Here is a 19425-nt window from a genome sequence, read left to right as displayed (position 1 = left end):
CCTTGCATATACGAAACAATATTATTACTTAAACAGCAACAAGGAGCGAAGAAGGTAGTTCTACAAAGACTCCAAAAGATTCAAAATGGAGCGGTACGCATCGTCTTTCAGATGAAGCCTCTAGAGCCCACATCTGCAGCCAGGAGGAGTCTCCACTGTCTGCCAGTCTCAGCTAGAATACAGTTCAAGCTTCTGACAACTTGCCATAAATGTGTCTATGAGGTCGCACCTATCTTAAGAACAGGCTGGAACTATACACGCTTAGTAGATCTCTTTTCTTAGCTAAGACCTGCTCCCTACAAGTAGAGCGAGTCAAAAGAGCTTGTGGAAATGGCTGCGCTTTTCATGTGCAGGCCGCCCAGGCCTGGAATGCCCTACCGACTCCTCTACGCAACACAACCAACCTTCTGATTTTCCAGAAACAGTTGAAGACCTTCGTATTCTCATAATGTTCTGATCCAGCTCCCTGGTTGTCTTAGATAGGGCCCTATCTTCCTTTTCATGGTGCCTGGATGGCTTCGGGCTTGGGCATCTTATAAATAAAATAACATAACATAACAACAAGGCTTATCAACTGCTAGTACACAAACTCAAAAAGCTCCACACCCGGAACATACTCATCCTTCAAGACCGGCGTGGCAGCCGTGCTGCGCGGAAACGGAAAAGCTGGAGATCATTACGGAACATCATGTCTGGTGCTTCAACCGACAAGGAGGCGCAAATTCATTACCTGCAAACTGCCCAGAAAGTCCTCCCTAACCGCCAACTGGACGCCCTGGAGCTCCCCATCACCACAGAGAAAGTGACCGTGACCATCTGCTCCCTGAAAAACGTGACCCCGGGCCCTGATCAACCCACTACCCAGTTTTCCAGTTCTACAAAAAATGTGTTCACATCTTGGCTCCCCAACTGGCATCTTTATACAACTCTTTCCTCTCGACAGGCAGCATCACCTGGAGGAATAGCTTACGGTACTGATACTGAAGGCCCATCCCACTGTTGAATAATGACAAGATTTTCTCCAAGCTACTAGCGCACAGGCTTGCGAAAATCCTCCCAGAGCTGATCCGCCAAGACCAGACAGGATTCATTCCAGGCCGCACCACAATGGACCAGGTGCACCCTAAACATTATCGAATCGGCAAACTAAACTGGGGAGCACATGGCGATCCTGTCACTTGACGCCCACAAAGCGTTCGACATGGTGGACTAGGGGTACATAGAAGAAACCCTGAAGCACTTCGGCCCAAAGTTCTCGAAATGGGCACTGGCAAACTACCAACATCCCACCACGTCTACTAGAATAAACGGCAGCAGATCTCCCAGGATCAAGATAACCAGAGGAACATAACAGGGCTGCCCCGTCTTCCCTTATCTTCGCATTATCCATGGAGCCATTCGCCTTCAGAATTCGCCAGAACCTGCAGATCCACGTTCTGGAAGTAAAAGCTGAAATTTACAAAACAGCACTTTACGTGGAGGATGTTCTGCTGACCCCGACTCAGCCTGAAACTTCCATGAACGCCATGTGGCAAGAACTGGACAGCTTTGGGACGGCGTCAGGATTCAGTGTCAACCTGGCAAAGTCAACAGCCCTGGGAATTAATACGCCGACTCATTGTGGCCTCCCTGGCAGCCAAGTTCACTATCCCATCGGCAAAATTCCACTTCAGCTATCTGGAAATCCAAATCCCGAGTAAAACAGAGTGGGCGTACAAGCTACACTTCTTACCACTGCTTAAAGAGCTGCAGATGGACCTGTCCCGCTGGCAAAAACAGAAAGTCTCCTGGACAGGGAGAATCACGGCAGTAAAAATGAACCTGGTCCCGAGACTACTTTACCACTGCCTTGCCCTCCCAATCTCAGTCACCAGAAAAGCTCTCCAGAAACCACAAGCGAACATATTGAAATTTTTCTTGGGGTTTGGGGGGGAGGGAGCCATGAATAGCCAGGAAGGTGATGCACCGAAGTCCAGGGGATGGTGGTTTGGGGGTCAGGGAGGTTGAAAGATACTGCCTTGCGGCACAGCTCTCCCCGGCTTTCACTTGGAACATAGGCACCAACCGTTCACACTGGTTGAAACTGGAGGAAGACTAGAGCCGCTACCCTCTAGAGACGCTTCCTCACATCGCTTGGCCCAGAAACCCTCCTGACGCCGGACTCCTCACGGCAACCGGACACACGGTGGAGAGCTGGAAGAAAGCAGCCCGACGATGGAACTGCAGGTCCACAGTGGGTCCTCTATCTCCAATCTGGGAGAACCCCGACTTCACCCCAGGGATTACACCAAACAGCTTCGATAGATGGAAGCTAGGGGGGCTGTGGCAAATCGCGGACTTCTACACTAACGGCACACTGCTCTCGTTCAAAGAATGTAAAGAGAAATTCCAAGTCCCGGAGGGCGAGCGATTCCGCTACGCCCAGCTCAGACATTGGCTGTCCCATGACACAGTAAAACCGCATGGAAGAAGAGAGTTGGCGCTAGAGCGCACCCTACAGGGCTCGCACCCGCTGGTAAAATCTCGACCCTATACCGGCTCATGGATAAAGGGGACCCCGACAAGAAGGAAGCATACATGCTGAGGTGGGAATGGGATTTAGGCAGGGAGCTGGAGTGGAGGGATGAAGTCGCATCTGGTCAGGAATCCACAAGACCTCAAAATGTGTTACCAATAAAGAAGGGGTGATCAAAGTCTGCTACAGATGGTATCTGATGGAGACTCTCAACAAAATCAACCTGGCTATCCCATTGCAGTGCTGGAGAAGCTGCGCAGACACTGGCTCATTATTTAATCTGCTGTGGTCATGCCCGAAAACCGCAAGGTTCTGGAAAGAGGTACTAATCCCTGGCCTATCGATCCCATGGGATCCAGGAGTCCTATTGGGCGACGCAGGAGACTGCCAATTCCTGATGACTGGCCGATTGGCAGATCTTTGCTCCCATCTACTCACAGCAGCTAAAATTTAAATAGCAAGACTATGGAAACATCCGAAGGCCCAGCAGTGGTCCAAGTGTTGGGACATCGCAGTCGCTGAAAAGATATCCGCCCTCTGTGCAGGGAATAGGAGCAAGTTCTATGGTACCTGGGCTCCCTTTCTGGACTATGCACAACAATTTCATGGCGTGGCACGACAACCGATGTCCCTCCGCTGGATGGCGAAGCACGACCAACGAGGCTCGTTCCCCCGCAGGGTGCACCACTCTATTCACCGTACAAGTGACGCTGGAACAAAGTAGAGCAGCGCCGTACATATCTGTTGCAGCCCAACCACCATCATTGCCACTAGGGGAATAGGGGAATATTCACAAGCATGTGAATCCATGCCAGACCCCATGCTGGAGAATGATAAATCTCCCTAACAATCTTTTAACCATTTTTTTATAGTTACACTCAGGCTGTTTTCACAGCTGCAGTACAGCAGTACAGCACCCATGGTTGACCATTTTCCCAAAATGGCCCTAGTCTTCTTTTATTGCCATTTTTGTGTGCGTTTCATCTTGGCCCTTCTTCTACCATTCCAGGTGGGGGGTTGTGTCTTCCAAGTTTTGCCATCGGCAGAATCCCTTTGTGAAGACCTCCAAGGCTCCAGTGGGTCTGCTGAGGCAGGAAGTGAGAGAGGAGTGTGAAATCTCTCTGGCCTTTGTTTGAAGGTATGCCTAGCTGGAACCAGTTTGAACTGGGCGGCTGAGTGGCTTGCAAGGACAGCCACCCCCAGGTCCACAGGCCTGAATGAATGGGTTCCTGTATAAACCACTGGAACTGAACTGAAGCTCTGAAGAAGACAACCACAGACGCCTGCAGCATCTCTAGTAACCACAGAAGCACCGCTGAAGCACCACTGCTGTCTGGACCTTGTTTTTTTCATCGACCAGGAAGCTCCGCCAAGGACAAATTCCTCCTCTGGACTGGTGGGCATAACCGGCCTCAGGACACTTCAATCTGAGCTGTCCCCAGACATCCAGCAATCTTCCCGGGATGCAGAATCCCAATACCGGGGGTACCTCGACCACCTGGAAGTGCATTGCCCTGCTGTTCACAAATCTCGTTGGAACTCCGGTGGCATCTGTGTGGACCTCCGGAAGCAAGAATCCTCTGCTCGGAGTCCCCTCACCAGAGTGCAGGATCAAGTAAAGAAGAAGATTCAAACCGGCGGTGATCGTTTGCTACTGGCCCTCCTTGGTCCCCCCTTTCGTCACCATGACCAAGGATCTGGAGACCGGTTTGCAACTGCACATCCCGAAGGCGTCTAGCTGCATCATCTTCAATCTGAAGGCACTGTGGGGCTCTTGGTAACCTTACCTTAAGCCATTGTGTTGCTCCTTCGCTTTTGGAGCACTGTTTCTACTGCTTGGATATTCACTCATCTTCAGTCCCCCAGGCCTAACAGCTTGGGCCCTACAGGCTCCTGTACTTTTTACAAAGACCAACTAACTTGTTACATACCTCTGCTAAGAAGATTTTCATCAGAACTATTGCTTTCTTATTGAATTTGGCATTGCTGGTTCCCTTACAGTAAATCTTCTGACCCTCTTGGCTTTGGCCTTGCTTGTTTCCCTCCAAAGCCTGCACTGAAAAACTCCTTTCTGGGTAGGGAAAAAAATGCATAAACCTTTTAAGAGTTGCTACAGTATTGCGCACCTGTGATTGCTGCTTTTTACATTCTTGAACTTACCTATACCTGAATAGTGCATTGTTAATTTAAAATAAGTACTTTTACTGTCCTGAACAGAAGTCACTGTGTGTGGATAAGAAAGGTATATAACAATGTACTCACCTGCTTTATTTTTCTAAATGTACGTTTGATATTCCTAATTGATACAATATTCCTTTAGTTTTTAACTGCATTGTGCATATATGAAATACATCACTATTTTTGAAATCAAAGAGTGTATGTGTTTCTTTGGGTCTATGTATGTTCAGTACAAAGAAACCAGATGTATAGCTCAGATTCCTCCTCCTAAAATAAGCCTGGCTGCTCTGCCACTCTACCAATTTTGGGTAGTATAGGTCTATATTAGAAGTTGGGGCCCTAAAACCAAGGGATAAGTCTTGCAGAGTCCAATACCAATTGGATTTTAGAAAAACCTACCCAGTATTGGGTAGATGTGGGGTAAAAGACTGTCCATGTTTGGAAAGCCCCTGCTCGTTTGAATTGTACAGATCCTTTTCATTGGTGGAGTGGGGCGAGCCTGGCTCGAATTGAAGATGAAAGGAGGAGTCCTGCAGCCCTTCTTCAGATCAAGGTTTTGGGGTCAAGACCATACAAAGAGTTGAAGCCCACGGAAAACGACCACTGAAGACATCCAGCATTTCCTACAGCCAAGTTCTGTTGACTGCCTGACTCTCTGTATCTATCTTCTGAAGATCCTAGTCAGTGTTTCGAACCTCAGGCTCGTGGGACCAACCAGTCTGGATCCCTGCCGGTCTATCCTGCCTTCTGGAGCCTTCAGAAGTGTCCAACCAGCTCTGTCCAGGGTATCTGCTGTGCATCAGTCTGCATTCTGAGTTTCGGCTTCAATCTCAGTGGGTCTCCAGCTTGTGACCCAAGACGTGTCCCCCTGCAGCTACTGCTCTTCTTTTTGAAGAGCTGCCTTCATGGAGCGGTCCCTTTGGCTTCATCATGGGAGCACGGGGATCTTTGTTGCTGCTCACTTCCATCATTTCCTGGGGTCTCATGACGTTGTGGGGCTTGTGGTGGTCTGCATCTCAGGGTGCAAAGTATTAGGAAATGTCTAGAGTTTGGAACTGTTGCCAATTTGGTCACAATTCTGATGCTGAAAATTACCACTGCACCCGTGTCCCCCTCGACCACCTGCAATGGAACTAATGATTGGAGTAAGTGGGCTCAGGGCATTTAGGAACCCTAGGGGAGGTTTCTGGTTGAATCGGAGTAAAAGGGTGGGGGGGTCGGGTCACAATCTTCCATGGCTAGTTCCACCTCCCTCGACAGGATTGTATGGTAGTCAAGTCCTGGCCCTAGCTCTCCTTTGCTTGGTCATGATCGGTCGAGTTCTGGCTAAAGATCCCCCCTGGGTTTGTACTAGATTGGGATTTGAATTTACCTGTACTTTCATCACTGGAAATGTTTACACACCTGTTGGATTTGCCCTACTTGTTTGTTCACTTTAAAGACTCCCGACTGCCTATTAAAAGGTACCTTCTTGGGACTTTTAAGTGCACTGTGAATGTTAGGGAGAATTCTCAGAAAGGTGCTAATTCCCTCCACCTTAGAGACCCCAACAACTTTGCTGGATTTTAAGGACTTGATTCTTTTTTTTTTTTTTAAAACATGTTTTTATTGAGGTCTCGACAATTGCAGCAGCGCCCAGCAAACACAGTATATAGTAGTATGCATAACAATATTGTTGTTAAGTACATAAATAACAGTAGTAATTTAAACAGTTGTTTCGATATCAGAAAGCATGTCACAGAGGTATGTCCTGAATGGGCCCCAAATGTCTTTTGGCCTGCTCATACTCGGTTGGGACAGCACGAATTGTTCCTCGCATTCATTGATGTAGGTTAGTTCACGTAAGAACACGTCCATGGTGGGGGCAGCCGGGCTCTTCCACAACTTCAATATGCATCTTTTAGCTATAACACACGACACATTGAACAATCTTCTACGCTTCTCGGAGCATTTACCTATATCACCAAATAAGTATTTTTGTGGGGTCAGGTGCGGGGGAATCTGTGTGACTTCATTTAGCATTTCTGCTACTTTCTCCCAGAAACGCATCACAACTGGACACTCCCAGTACATATGATAAGACCCCGCTGCCGGGGACCCACATTTGGGACATTTGCCTGGGTCATATGGTGTGAATGTAGCTATCCTGGCGGGTGTGTAATGCAGTCTGTTGAGGATTTTAAATTGTATTTGTCGAAGCCCGGCATTGAGGGAGACTCGCTTTGTTAGTGCACAGTATCTCGCCCACTTTTCTTCTGGTATTGGCATTTTCATGTCCACTTCCCATTTCTCCCTCACCTGGTTTACCACTGCAGAGTGAGTCTGCATTGCCTTGTAAAGTCTGGAGATTCCCAGCCCACCCCGCACTGTAACCAACTGCACACACGGGTGGGAAGGGGGTTCGTCTGGGAATGACGGCCAGCGACTGTGATACGCTGATCTCATTCGATAGTACTGCAATGTCTTGAGCTGCCCACCTCCCACGCCCCTGGTGAACACCTCCAGGGTCACGAATTTCCCCTCTAGGTACATATCGCCTATTTTCATCTCCCTGCCGGGGTCCCAGGTTTCCTGTATATCGGTATCGAACGTGGGGGGGAGGCCAGGGTATTTCCACAGGGGCACCTCAGGGTTATATGGAGTCTCTATTTTCAGCCTTTTATATATCGCTCCCCAGGCTTTTACTGTGCAACTCACAGGGTCGAACTCGCAAGAGTCTTTATGTCTTGTGTTGAAGATCACTGATCCAATGTTAGTGGGCTCGGTAGTGTATTCCTCTATTTGCGCGTGAGGGGAGTTGTCACAATCATCGTACCAGTACTTTGCAAATTGTGCTTGTGACACAGTATAATAGAGCTCAAAGTCTGGTGCGGCCATTCCCCCCTTTTCGTAGGGTTCTTTCATCTTTTCCCAGCTAATTCTGGCTGTCTTCCCGTCCCACAGAAAGGACACCACCATAGAACGAAGTCTAGAGAAGAACTCTCTCCCTGGCCATATGGGGATGTTTACAAATAGGTATAACAATTTCGGCAGTACGATCATTTTAAGAATGGCAATTCTACCGTGTAGTGAAATTGGGAGACGCCTCCATATCTGTAATTTAACATTAAGTGTGTGTAGCGCCTGATCGTGATTGTCGATGTATAGTGTTTGTTTGTTGCAGGAGACCAGTACCCCGAGGTATCTGATGTGGTGTGCAGACCATTTAAGGCCACAAATATGAGCCGGGCATCTTGTGGAGGGGGTGAGCGGGAACACCTCTGACTTGGAGTTGTTGACCTTGTATCCAGAATATTCTGTAAATTCGTTAATATCTGTCATGATGGGAACAATGTTTTTGTCAGGTTCGCGAACATAGAGTAGCGTATCGTCCGCATATAATGATATTATTTGGGTGGCTCCCTTCAGTGTTATGCCTCTATTATCGTGTCTCAATCGTATCGCCGACGCCATGGGCTCGATTGTTAAGGCAAAAAGTATAGGGGAGAAGGGGCACCCTTGTCTGGTACCCCTGCCTAGTTCAAACAATTGGGACATAGTTCTGTTTGTGTGTACTTTCGCACATGGAGCTGTGTAAAGCAGTTTAACACATCGAATGAAAAATGGGCCAATCCCAAATGCCTCCAGCACCGAGAACAGATATTCCCAGGAAACCGAGTCAAACGCTTTCTCAGCGTCCAGGGATATCGCCACCGCTTGTTTGTTCGGGTTGATCTGTGACATTATGCCAAATAGCCTATGCAAATTGAGGGCGGTGGACCGTTGGGGAATGAACCCGCTTTGATCGGCATGTACTAGTGCTGGCGTGATGGGTAGCATACGGTTTGCCAGCACTTTCGCAAAGATTTTGGCGTCCACGTTTATTAGGGACAGGGGCCTGTAGGATGACATGTCTTGAGGCGGGCGGCGGGGCTTGGGCAACACCGTTATTATGGCCTCACGCATTGTTTGTGGTAAGGATTGTTTACCCAGAGCCTCCCCCCACACCTCCAGCAGAACTGGGACCAGTTCTTCCCGGAATTCTTTGTAAAATTCCACTCCCAGGCCATCCGAGCCCGGTGCCTTACCAGACGTGAGCCCCTTGATCGCTTCAGTGAGCTCCTCTGCCGTGACTGGTTGCTCCAGTATGAGCCTGTTTTCTTCTGTGAGTTTAGGGAGATCCAAGGCGGCCAAATAGGCTTTGATCTCATCAGGGGATTTCCTATCTTGGTTCGCGTACAGTGCTTTATAGAACTGTACAAATTCATCATTTATTCCCTGTTCACTTGTTACCATCACGTCTTGCGCCGTGAGTATAGACGCAATCGGGGCCACTTTGTTTTCCTGCTTGACCAGATTGGCCAGCATTTTCCCAGCCTTGTTCCCCTCCCCGTATCTCCGGGCTCTGGAAGGGGCTGCTATATAGTGAACCTCCCTCATTGCCAATTTATCGAATTCCCTAAGAGATTTTTGTATTTCAGAGAGGGTATCTCCACCATGTGTTCGGCTATATGTCTCCTCCAATACGGTTAGTTCCCTTTCCACCCTCTCCAGGTCTCGGCGTACCTCTTTCAGTAGGCCCGTTGTTTTAGATATTAGGACCCCTCTTGCCCACACCTTGAATGTTTCCCAGACTGAGGAGATATGGTCCACAGACCCAATGTTGTCTGTGAAGAAGTCGGCAATGTCTGTGTGCAGGCTTTCTACTACGTTTGGATCTTTTAATATACCGGTAGGCATTCTCCACCTCCTGGCCGGCTTAGGGGCACCCCTGATGATAATTTCCATGGTCACTGGGGAATGATCAGACAGTGTACGGGGAAGGATTTCGCAACTCTGTAAGGCGTGTGAAGTGCCTGAGGGGATAAACCAATAGTCGATGCGTGACTCACTGTCATGCACAGAGGAATAGAACGTGTAACGCTTGCTTGTTGGATACAGCACCCTCCAGGCGTCCAGCAGGGACAGCTGCTGCATTATCTGTTTCAGAGCTAGCGACGTCCTAGATGGTGGTCTAGGTGTCTTGGCTGACCTGTCCAGGGCCTGGTCCAGCACAGCGTTGAAGTCGCCTCCCCATATTATGTTTGTTGCCTCATGCTTAGCAAGGATTTCAAATATATGTAAATAAAAGTCTGGGTCCTCAAGATTAGGGCCATAGGTATTTACCAGGGTTATCTGTTCGCCAGCAATTTCCCCCCAGACCAGTACATATCTACCCATCGAGTCCAACAGGTGGCCTTTTTCAATGAACCCCAGTGATTTGTGAATCAGAATGCTTACCCCCCTGGATTGTGAGGAGTAGTTTGTGGAGAACCGCTGCTTACCCCATTTCGCCAGTATTTGATCATTAACCGTGCCCTGCGCATGCGTTTCCTGTAGCATTAAAATTTGGGGCCCGTGCCTACTGACATAATTGCCTACTTTTCTGGTTTTCATTGGATTGTTTAGGCCTCGGACATTCCATGTCATTAGTTTAACCTTTAACCCATCACCCATTATCTGTGCGTGTGGTTTGTGTTAAGTTTCGACAACCGTTAATGCACATGTATTCAGGACTGGAGCGATGCCAGCACTTGTGAGACCGTTTTCCAACCAAACCACAACCTTCAACTGTGCACATTTCCCTCCCAAACTGAAACTCGTCTGGGCGGTGATCACAACAAAAGAACTTACCCTTTGGCCCTATCCCTCCCACCACCCACATCATCTGCCCCAACTTGACGATGAGCCCAAGTAACTGATTGGAACGATCCTGAGGGTGCATCGTCGCAAAGCAATGCTCAGCCGTCTGGCCGCCCATGCGGGAGACTCTACGGCCCGATTACGTCGGATTTCGGTTCAGTTTAGCTGTGCTGACATTGTAGTGAAAAGAGAAACAAACTGCAACTGGTAGGGGGGGAGTCTCATCCATCCACCGGATCGCCTCTACCCTCACCCGGGCAGGGTCTTGCATTCGGGTCTCTTGCGCGGTCTCTTGGGGGCAGTGGGATGGAGGCCTCGACGTATGCCAGTGCCGCTACGGGGTTTTCAAAGAAGTGGGCTCTACCACCATGTTGAATTCTCATTTTTGCAGGGAATATCAAGGCATAGGGTGTGTTACGGAGTCGTAGTTGCTTTTTGACCATCTCGTAGGACCTGCGTTGTGCCTGTACATTTGCAGAAAAGTCCGGATATATATGTATTCTGTTGTCTTCATAGTGTAGTGTCCCCTTTTCCCTTGCTGATCGAAGGATCGCATCTCTGTCCCTGTAGTTGAGTAGACGCGCAATGATGGTTCGGGGTGGGGCGCCCGGCTTGGGGGTTGGTGCCAGGGTGCGGTGGGCCCTTTCAACGAGGAAGTGGCCGGACAGGGAATCCTCCCCTAGTACAGATTTCAATAGCTCCTCCACCCTTCTCTCCATGGAGCCCTTGCCAAACGACTCTGCCACTCCAACAATGCGGATGTTGTTTCTGCGGGATCTAGATTCGAGATCCTCGCACTTATTCTGCGTCTTGCGGAGTTCTGTCTGGAGTAAGGCTATGTCACGACCATGTTGTGTGAGCACGTCTTCATTTACACCTATCCTGTTTTCTGCCTCCGAGATGCGTGCGCTTTCCTTCTCCATTCGCGCTTTTAAGGAGCCGATCGTCGCCACAATGTCGTCTAATTTCACATTGACCGCCAGGAACCCGTTCTGTACAATTGTAGCCAAGCGGTCCAAGGGGTCCGAGTTTTGAGCATCAGACGCTTGTGTTGCCCCTCCTGGCGTCTCCTGTTGTTGGGAGTTTGTGTAGGAATCCATTGGGCCGGTCTTTCTCACCCCCGTAGTTTTTTTCTCAGTGCGGCCCATTGGGTGGCGTTGCAACTTCTAGGGTGAATTGTGCTCTCCCACGTCTGTATGCTGCCGGCCACCAATGACCACCAGCAGCGGTTCTGTTGCGATGTAGGTTGGGGGGTGGGCACCGGGATATACAATCTCGTCCCTGGGGTGCTGTGGTGGGCCTCCGCGGTCCCCGTATTAAGCAAAGCCTCGGCCTTGAGTATGTCGGGAGTGCAAGAGGTTGGCGTTCAGCCGTTGCCTTGTCTTTACATCGAGGGGATCCAGGTGAACTTCTGGCCTGCAGCTCAGCCGGGATGTAATGTAGTGCCCCCACCGTCCACACCACAGTCCCCGTGTAGGGGCGGATGAGTGTTGGAATTAAGCGGCCTGACGGGCCTCACTGTTCAAGGTGTATCGCAGCGTGTATGGGAGCACGGGGCTGTCCCTTCGCACGGGTAATCTGTGCGTTTGGCGTCCAGGCAGATTTTGCTGCCGTCCGTAGCACGTATCCCCACCAGACCGCAACGGCGGGGAGTGTATGCTCCCGGGGGGGTCCCGTGAATAGGATTTTTATTCCTGGCGCCTGTGTCGTTCGCCCCCGCTCCCGTGGCACGGATGTTCCCTGTGGGGGGGGCGCTGGCCCCCTGTCCGTCCACCTCCCCGGTCTGCCCACTTACTTCACCAGCTACGTCCTAGCTGGGCTTTGCCGCGGGCGGGACCGGATTCAGGGGGCTGGTGTCGTCGTCGCAGCGTTTCCTCGCCTGGTCTATCCTGCGGCCTGAAGTCCGGAGCGAGGGGGTCTGCTCTCCCACCGCCGATCGGTCCAGCAGGAGGATGAGTGGTGCGTCGCCGTCCTCAGGCAGCGTCCGTGTTCGGGCAGGTTGCTCCTCCCCCACAAGGCCGCTCAGCCGTTTCAAGCCCGGGGCTCGAGTGCGAATCGCCTGGAGCCCACCAGTGGCCAGGCCACCGCTCTGCAGGCGCTGCCGATACAATCGATGATTGCTCCGCCGTCCCGAGGTCCACTCACACAGCCTTTGCAGGATGTCTTCCAAGGGCATTCCCCAGCAATATTCTGCAGTAGCGCGTCGGCCAACGCTAACCTGGAAGGATTTATTAATAAAAAGGATTACGTTCGAGCCGGAGCTCTTCACCTAGGCGGCCATCTTAGCCGTGCGCAACAGCGCCCCCCTAAGGACTTGATTCTTTTAACCTGGAGAGAGTGAGACCCTTTTTCCCCACTCTATCATTTATTTTACCTCTGCTTTTCTTTTGGTTATGGAGCCTGACAAACTCCATAGGCATAATCTTTTACATTGTGTCACACAGCACCTTCAATGCAGTGGCACAGGGAAGTCTTTACAGATTTCCCAAAGGTTTAAATACCTTTCTCTGGGATAAAATACTGTTTCCCAGAGCAGTAAAGTGAAATTGACTTTACTTACTGTTGTAACTTTCTGGACCCAGCACACACTATCTTACAATAGGGTGCTGGAGGGGTTACCTAGTGTACCCTTTTGTCTAGCTTCTCATGTGACATGTTTTATGTTACCCTTTCCTCACTGAATGGCTGGTTGCAATGGTTTCGTTTTGAACTACCATGGTTTGCATGTACCGCGGCTGTTCGCAGCTCCAATAAAGCAACCGCGGGAGCCATATTTTTCAAAATGGCGCCGAGCCATCTTTGACAAAATGGTCCCCGGTCTTTCTTTTTCGCCATGTCTTTGTGGAAAGGTTCTTCTAGAGATTTTCTCTGCGCACCAAACTAGGTTTGGTCTCTCTGTTCATTTCGCCTTTGCGGGATTCAGGAGTCAAGCCCACCTATGGCTCTAGAGTATCTGGGGTAGGCAGAAAGTGAGGGAGGTGCCCGAAACTCCCTGTTCTTAGTCTCCTAGGAGACCCAAATGCACCCTGTGGTGATTGGCTGGCTGACTGTCCGGCAAGGACAACCACCCTGCTGGGTGAGTGAGAGCTAGGTTGGAATGAATAGGAGAGAACTGAATAAAGTCAGAAGTCTGAGTCGACCAATGGACGAAGGAACCAAAGAAGAGCTTGAAGAGGACGCCTGCTGCAAATCCTGGACCGCTGGTTTTCCCGGTGAAGCCCTGCTGTAGTGCCGAAACGCCAAGTTTGCATCAACAGAGAAGCCCCTGCAAGGACGACTCCTCCCTGTGAGTTGGTGGGACTAATCAACTCCAAAGTAAGCCACCTGGACATCCATCTCGGAGCTGGTTGAATTTCCACAGAGTTGCTGCTGGAAACCATAGAGCCAGGGAGAGGAACACCAGATTGTGTGCGTTGCTTTTAAGCTGGTTTAGAGCTTTTGGAAGATCCTCCAGACTCCCAAGAAGCAGAACTGGCCAAGCCTGAGCCCCTCAAAAGAGTGTGGGACCCCAGAAGCAAGGAAATCCCACCTCAACAGCCAGGAACCGCGTTGTTGCTATTTGCAGTACCCGCGAGAAGCTGGAATGCGAAATAGCCACTGAAAGTGAAGTTTGCCGGTTGCAAGTTTTGACCGTCCCAGTGCAGTGCAGGAGTCCCCCTGACGTCCTCCCTCTTGTCCCCATGACTGAGGCCCAGGAACAGTGAAATCTGCAGAGCTGCACAGGAACAGAAGTCATCGGCTACACCTTTTTTCATTTCTAAGGTACTGTAAATCAAGTCTAAGAGAAGTTACCTCTTACTACGGAAGTGCTTGTAACCTCTGCAACTCGCAAGTCTAATCAGCTTGTGGCCCTACATTTGATTCTTCTTTTTATCAAAGACTCCTAAGAACTTGTGCAAAGACATTTCCATTTACTTACAAGAAGTGCTTCATCCTATCCAAGACTTTTGCCTATTGACTTTGGCTTAGCCTATTGAATTGTATGACTCTTCTAAGAGGATCTAAAAGGGTTTGCCCTGCTTAAGAAATTTGTGATCTCTTGTGTTCCAATATCCTTTGCCTTTTACTAACCTTTAAGAGTGTTCTGAATGGCAACAGTAAGATATTAATGTCCCCAGCACCCTTGCTATTGAAGTCACCCGTGGGTGTAGGTTGTGTCTGTGGGCCATCCCAAATGGGTCTTTTCTGATTCAGCAACTCGGAGTGTACAGTATTGAAGTATATTTGTGTGTTTATTATTATATTGCTCCCTTCTAAAGAAGGCTTTATAACTGACTGATAAATAAATTAATAATGGTTTATGCAAGAAACCTTGAGTGTAAGAGTTTATTTGAATACCTGTAACTGTGAATCTTTGTGCAACTCCAAGACTGCTCACATTTCCCCTCTTGAGATAAGCCTAGCTGCTCAAAACGCTACCAAAACTGTGTAGCACAAGCTTATACCAAAGGATTGGTTGCCTATACCTGTAGTCAGAGTTGTTTGTAGTGTTCCCAGAGGGTACTGCATACAAACTTTGCCTAACAGTGACCAACTACCTTAGCAGGGAAGGACATTATATATGTTATATGTCATTCCTATGCAGTCCCACTCCTCTTTCAAATGCCTCGTCTGCAGGCTCTCTCTCTCCCCCAGCCATTCCCTTACTGTGGCGACTATCGGCCACCTGGTCAATCCTCCTCCTTCCTCTCTGAGTGGACGGACCTCTCCTCCTCACTCCTGGCCTCAACCACTCAACTCCTCTTTCTTGGAGATTTCAACATCCACCTGGATGCCTCCTGTCCTCCCTCAGTACTTTTTCGTGACCTCTGTGACTTTCTCTCACACACCATTCTCCCCTCTGGCCCAACTCACTCTGCAGGGCACACTCTGGATGTTCTGGTTTCATCAGACCTTCCCCTCTCTGTCCCTATCTCCACTCCCCTCTCCTGGAGTGATCACTTTCTCCTCTCTTCCCACTTCACCCTCCCTACCCCTCAGACCAAGCCACTTCCATCACTGCCACCCACCTTCTCGGTCATCCGACACATGAAGCGCGTTTCAGTTGAGGCTTGCGCCGCCACTTTCTCTCCCCCTCCTCCACCTTTGGCTGGCTCTCACCCTGACACAGCCCTCTGTATGCTCCACTCTGCTATATCTGATACCCTTGATATCCTTGCCCCTGTCATGAGAATCCACCTGAAGCCCAAGGCCAAGTGCAACTCCTGGTACGACTCAGACCTCCCCACCCTAAAACGCAAGTGCAGGGTGACCGAGAGGAAATGGCTCGCTTCATGTACACCCTCTGACAAACTGGCCTGCCGCCTGCTCCAAAGGCAATACTGGCTCTCTGTCCGAACCAAGAAGAGCCCATATCCAAGCCCACATCTCTGCGGCATCCAACAACTCAGCTGAACTCTTTAAAATCTGCAAGGAACTTGCCAATCCGGCCGCAGTCTCTACCTCTCCTGTCCCTTCCCAGGCCCTCTGCACGGCACTGGCTTCTCACTTCATTTCTAAAACTCAGGACATCCTGTTCTCAATCTCCTCCTATCACCCCCACTCCTTCCATTTCCTGCTCTTCCTCTGGCCCTTCTGCAGCCACCCCCCCTCCTTCTCTTCCTTTCCCCATTTCTCTGCAGATGAGGTTTCTAGACAAGTCCGATCTATGAAAGTCTCGTCGAAACAGGTTCACCCCTGTTCCTCCAAAACTATCAAGGACCACATCGACTCCCTGGCTCCTGCCCTGGCTGATTTCTGCAATCACTCCTTCGCCACTGAAGTCTTCCCATCCCCCCTGAAGCACTCCCTTGTGCACCCTTTTCTTAAGAAACCCTCTGCCGACCCCTCCTGCCCAGCTAACTATCGCCCAATCTCCATCACTCCCTTCCTTGGTAAGCTCCTGGAGAAACTTCCCATCTCCCAGCGTAATCTCCACACTGAATCTGTTGGCTGTCTTTATGAGCATCAGTCCGGCTTCAGAGCTGCCAGAAGCAAGGAAACTGCTCCCCTGAACATCTGTGAAGACCTGCTCTCTAACCTTGATTCCAACACCCCTTGCGTTCTCATCTTGCTTGATCTCTCTTCTGCCTTTGACACTGTCAACCATGCCATCCTGCCCAACCGTCTCCGTGATAACCTGGGTATCACTGGTCAGACTCTGGCGTGGCTGACTTCTTTCCTCTCCGACCGACCCTCCTCTCCGATATCTTTTTCTCTACCTGTGGTGACCCCAGGGGTCTAACCTCTCTCCCTGGCTGTTCAACTAATACCTGGCACTCCTTGGCCACCGCATCGCCCCTCTCTGCCCCAACTTTCAGTGCTATGCGGATGATACCCAGCTCATTTTCAGGCTGCCCTCTGCCTCCTCCTCTCCTTCCCTCATCTCTGACTGTCTGCCATCCAGACTGTGTGCCGCCAATGACCTCTGCCTTAATGCCAGTAAGACAGATTCTACTCATCGGCACACCTACCCCCTCCTTCCCTGCATCTCTCTGGCCAGCCTCTCTTTGCTCTCTTCCTACTCCCACCTGCAAGGCCAAAACCTTGGCGTCATCTTCGACTCCACACTCTCCTTCTCTCCTCACATCTCTGACGTCTCTAAGAAGTCACAATGCCAGCTGCACCTCCTCAAAAGGTATTCTTCCTTTCCTCTCTTTCCCCCAGAAGCTCGCTGTCTCCAGAGCCCATGTTCTCTCTAGGCTGGACTATTGTAACAGCCTCTATCTAAATCTGCCTGCCTCTACGTTCCGCCCTCTGCAACTTATCCAGAACAGAACTATGAGACTTGTCCTTGGCCTCAAGCCCAGGGATCGCATCTCTCCAGGACTGAAATCTCTGCACTGGCTCCCAGTGGCTGCAAGGATTAAGTTCAAAACCATCTGCATTGTCCACCAGCACTTATCTCTGCACTTAGCTTGCACTTGCCACCTGCTGGCCGTTTTTATTATTTATTCTACGATCCCATGTACTGCACTTTTCCCCTCTCCTTTACCCCTCGCAATTTTCCCTTTCCCCCTTCCCATGCTATTGCGCATTCTGAATGACACCTGGCCTAGTAAGATCGTTGTCCGTTTTCCCTTGTTCCCCCTCCCTTGCCTCGTCGCGCCTTGACACACTTGTGTATAGGTGCGTTATAAATGCCATATCATATCATATTTTATAAGGCAGAGTAATATTGTTTCCAGTGTTCTTAGATTGGTTTCTCTAAATGTCAATTGCTTACCTGATTTGACTTGCTTTACTACACATAGCTTTCCATTTCAAAGGTGTACACTCTGGTTATGCCAGTCACATGTATATAATGTATGCCATTGTAAGGAGGCTTGACTGTTGACTCTATGTGCATGCTCAATCATCTCATGCCTATACTGAATAGGTGCGCATAGTTGCACTAGCCTAGATATCCGCCCAATACAGCTCTTCCTAAACAGACCAGGTCATTGCGTAATACAAAGTAGAAAAACAAATGAAAAGGAAATTCTACCACCATCATCCACAGCAAAGAGCCCACCCACCTGATCAGAGCACTTTTAATAGAGAGACACTGAGGATGGGGGCTGGGACATGGTGCAAGAGGCAGACTAGAGAGACTTGCAGCACAGGCCTCACATTTCCTGGTACTCACTCCCAGTTTAGGGAGAGAAACACCACAGTTTAATTGGCTATATGCCAGTTCCTCACAAACTGCTCCCAAGCGCATTTTCGATTGATCCTCTACAACATGCTTACATCGCAATATCCTTAAGAGAGCCTTCTTTCTTTAGGCCAGTGCAAACACATTTCTGTCTTGGCACTAAAAATGTAGGTGAGTGAAGTGAAAGATTAGGTGAAACTGGAGAGAGCATTTTTAACGCTGAGGTTTATGCAAGAATTAAGATTGCCTACCCCAATGGGCAGGTTCCTTCCGTTATTTCATGTATCAAATGGCCATAGCAATTCACCGTTAAGCAAAATAAATCCCTTTAAGAACTACTAGGTGTAAAGGAACCACACAATCCAACTTGTATTAGACCAGACACTGGAGGCAATTAGAGTTAAAGTGGCACTATATGTGGCCCCATTGATTCATTCACTCTTAAAAGATTGTCCTAGTTCAGGTGTCTGCAACAAGTAGGTCTCCAGCTGTCTTGGGCGACAACTTCCTGGATGCCTCGTACTTTGGCTGCATTGGCTAGAGAAGGTCAAAACATTTGCAGAGTCAAAGGTTACAGACCCCTGTCATAGGTGTAGTAACAAACAATAACGAACAAAAACACTGCCTGAGAACCTTGTGTGACAAGTGGAGGGGGTAGCAGTACACCGAGCGAGCAGCATGAATGGGTAGGTGGGAATATAGAGTCATCCACCAACTTTGGATGAAATCCTTGTGACAAGCATAGCATAGGTTCTACTTGTCGTACAGAACCCATGACGCAGCTCTGCATAGTCACCGCAGAGGAACTCCATCGGGGCGCTGCCAAGCTTCTTACCTGCTCACGGAGCTGACGAACCTGCCTCTTCTCCTTTTCCAAGGCGACCTGTAAGGTCTGCACCAGCTGCTTCATCTGCTGGTCTTCTTCCTCTTTGCGCTTCAGGACGGCCTGCACCTATAGCCGGGTGAAAATAGGGAAAGCAATGCTTCAGGACAAGGGCAGCAAATGCAAGCAAATTGGAACGCTTCTCACTCACTCAACAAAGCCTGGACATAATTCTGCCAAAAGAAATTATTTTCCAATTTCACCCGATCAACTGGTTTTTCTTGCACCAGATAACTGGTTGCTTCTGACCCTGTTCTATAAAAAGGCTACAATATAGACGCAAGACTTAAACGGAAATAAAAGATTGCAAAAATATCACTCATCCCCGAAAATCTTGTAAATACAATAATATCAGAAAATGTCAAAGATGAAAACAAGAATTGAATTGTTGGTAGCATTTAGCTCATGATTTAAAGAAACTTTGAGCACATAAAACAAGGTATAATTCATCATTCATAATGCAATCTTTCCATTCGAGTTTACATGAAAAAAGGGGTTTATGGCTGTTCATAAGGGTCTTACTAGGTTGTCGAATACAAATGACCCTGCCCAATGAATTCAATTAACAAAATG

General features: G+C 49.3%; 1 protein-coding gene across 3 annotated transcripts in view; it reads right to left on the bottom strand.

Annotated features, from left to right (window-relative positions):
* GOLGA3 (golgin A3) overlaps positions 1-19425 on the bottom strand; it is a 594692-nt gene that overhangs the window by 282346 nt on the left and 292921 nt on the right. For all 3 annotated transcript variants that reach the window (XM_069620010.1, XM_069620008.1, XM_069620009.1), the window contains one exon: positions 18805-18921. In XM_069620010.1, coding sequence (XP_069476111.1) covers positions 18805-18921 — 117 coding nt within the window. The remainder of the gene's footprint in view (positions 1-18804; positions 18922-19425) is intronic.

This window comes from Ambystoma mexicanum, chromosome 10 (assembly GCF_040938575.1).
Source record: "Ambystoma mexicanum isolate Mex_15411 chromosome 10, UKY_AmexF1_1, whole genome shotgun sequence".
Lineage (NCBI taxonomy): Eukaryota > Metazoa > Chordata > Amphibia > Caudata > Ambystomatidae > Ambystoma > Ambystoma mexicanum.
Note: the sequence above shows the minus strand (reverse complement) of the source record. Positions and strands in the feature narration are given on the sequence as shown.